Here is a 2,049-nt window from a genome sequence, read left to right on the forward strand (position 1 = left end):
GGACACAATGCTTTTGGATGCACCATTTACAGTGAAATTTCGGCATTCACGTTTTCTGTTTCCAGCTGGAAGAATTGAAACATTAAAACGTTAAGATTCCCCCCATTTCTAGTAAGTTCTGCTCCCAGGAGGTGAGTGAAGTGTCATATCCTGCAGCAGAGTTGCCCCAGTGGGACAGGTACGGCTCTGGACGCCTGCCGGGTGCATCCTGCCTCAGAAACAGAGGGTCCTGATAAACAATAAATGAGAGACATTTATCCTGGCTGGATTCATCTTCCCTTCCTCTGTGACACCTAATTCCATAGACTGTGGGACCTTCTCTTACCCATAAGTAAGTAGTGAGTGTTACCAGAGGAGACCTTAACAATTCGATTTGCATGGTCTTTCTCTAAAGTTAAATACTCAGTGCTTCTCCTGATCTCAAGGTGTCTCACGGGAGCATGACAAGGGTTTTCTTATCTATTTGTTCTAAAGATATCACATATAGGCTAGGCTATTTTGGTACCTGGTTTCATTTCTCTCTCTCTCTCATTTTTGCCTTTTAGAAAGCCGACTTACTGACTGTTCCCAATGAGGAACTCAAAACTCCATGCTCTTTAAGCAAGTATCAATAGCCCCGGATTAGGAGAGAGGAGATCCCCCAGCAGTCTGGCAAAGCAGAAAACAACCTTCCCCAGCTCATACAAGGATAAACCACCTGCTGTGGGAGACGCTGGCAGAAAGCTGACTCAGTTTGTTTGGAAAACAACACTTGCAAAGACCAAAGCTGTGCAAACCTTTGCGGCTCAGTTTGAGAGAAGGACCAAAGCTTTTCACCTACCAAAGGAGGTGACCTATCAAAAGAAGGACCAAAGCATTTTCAGGACAAAATAAAAGCCAGGTGGCCGTGTAAAACACAAGTTTAATGCTTGTTGTCATTGTAATAGCAACTTGCAAAATGATTTGCAAAGGCCTGTCTCACGCAGTCTGCTTAACTGTGTGAACCAGCAGTCTTGAGATGAAGAGGATGGAGCATTTCTTGCTGAAGCCATTGTGCCATCTGTCCTAAGTTCCTAAGTTTCCTCTCTTGACCTCCTTTGTGAGTCTGGTGAGGGAAGACAGGAAATCTGAAGGTAAATGGGGAAAATGGACCAAAGCTGACAGAGAGCAATGACTGAGGTTTATTTCAAATTCCGTGGAAACCTGACTGGCCGTGTCCACTTTCCAACTCTGGCTACGGAAGTAGACACAACAGCAGATAACTATTCCAGCCTCTACGTGTACATGGGATTGTTCCTAACGCTTCTGGCTATCCTTCTCATCTTGCTTTTCTCCATGCTCTTGCGCCTGAAGCATGTTATTTCCCCAATCACCACGTCTCCAGAGAGTACTGAGAACGTCCAGCAGTTCACAGATGTGGAAATGCACAGCAGGATTCCTACCACTTAGAGACCCCAAAGCAAAGAGGGCTCTGTGCTTGTGAAACACGTTTTGTTCGGCAAAATGGTGGTGGAAGGAATCTCTGCCTGCCTTTTGAGCCCTGCAACTTATTGCACAACCATCAACAGCAGCACAGAGTATCTGGAGAGTGTCACGCAACTCAGACTGACTGGCTGGGACCCACTGGCTGTTGACACTACAGGCAACGTGTGCAACACCCTCAACAAAATTTACATTACAGAAGCCTACTGCTGTCAGGAAAGACTCATATCGCTCTAAAAACCCTTGCAGAAAATGGTAAAAATAATGACAGCCAAAAACCCAAAGAGACACATACCAGAATGTGTCCTGGAGCCTCTATTTGCTGACCTATCTCTCTGCCCTTAAATTCCTTGCTTGTGAAAAGAGTCGAAGCAACAAAGTTAAGTGGCGTAAGCGAAGAGCCCACCGGGCACATACAGAAATTATCAGCAGTTTGCAAATTCTCAGTCATTTCTCCCATTCAAGAAGGAAAACCTTAAACTGCTTTTTTTCCACTTGAATGGCAGATTTACACAGTGGCGTTTCGGAAGTATACAGATGTTTCATCACCTGCTGGAACTATTGGTTTCTGACATTAAAAAACATACA

General features: G+C 44.9%; 1 protein-coding gene across 1 annotated transcript; it reads left to right on the forward strand.

Annotated features, from left to right (window-relative positions):
* Positions 1-760: 760 nt before the first annotated feature.
* Positions 761-1,682, forward strand: SERTM2 (serine rich and transmembrane domain containing 2). Its single transcript, XM_076347668.1, has one exon. It carries the CDS (start codon positions 1,150-1,152, stop codon positions 1,426-1,428), a length of 279 nt encoding a protein of 92 aa, XP_076203783.1. The 5' UTR covers positions 761-1,149; the 3' UTR covers positions 1,429-1,682.
* The last annotated feature ends 367 nt before the right edge of the window (positions 1,683-2,049 follow it).

The sequence above is a fragment of the Aptenodytes patagonicus genome, chromosome 9 (genome assembly GCF_965638725.1).
Source record: "Aptenodytes patagonicus chromosome 9, bAptPat1.pri.cur, whole genome shotgun sequence".
In the NCBI taxonomy this organism is placed as follows: domain Eukaryota; kingdom Metazoa; phylum Chordata; class Aves; order Sphenisciformes; family Spheniscidae; genus Aptenodytes; species Aptenodytes patagonicus.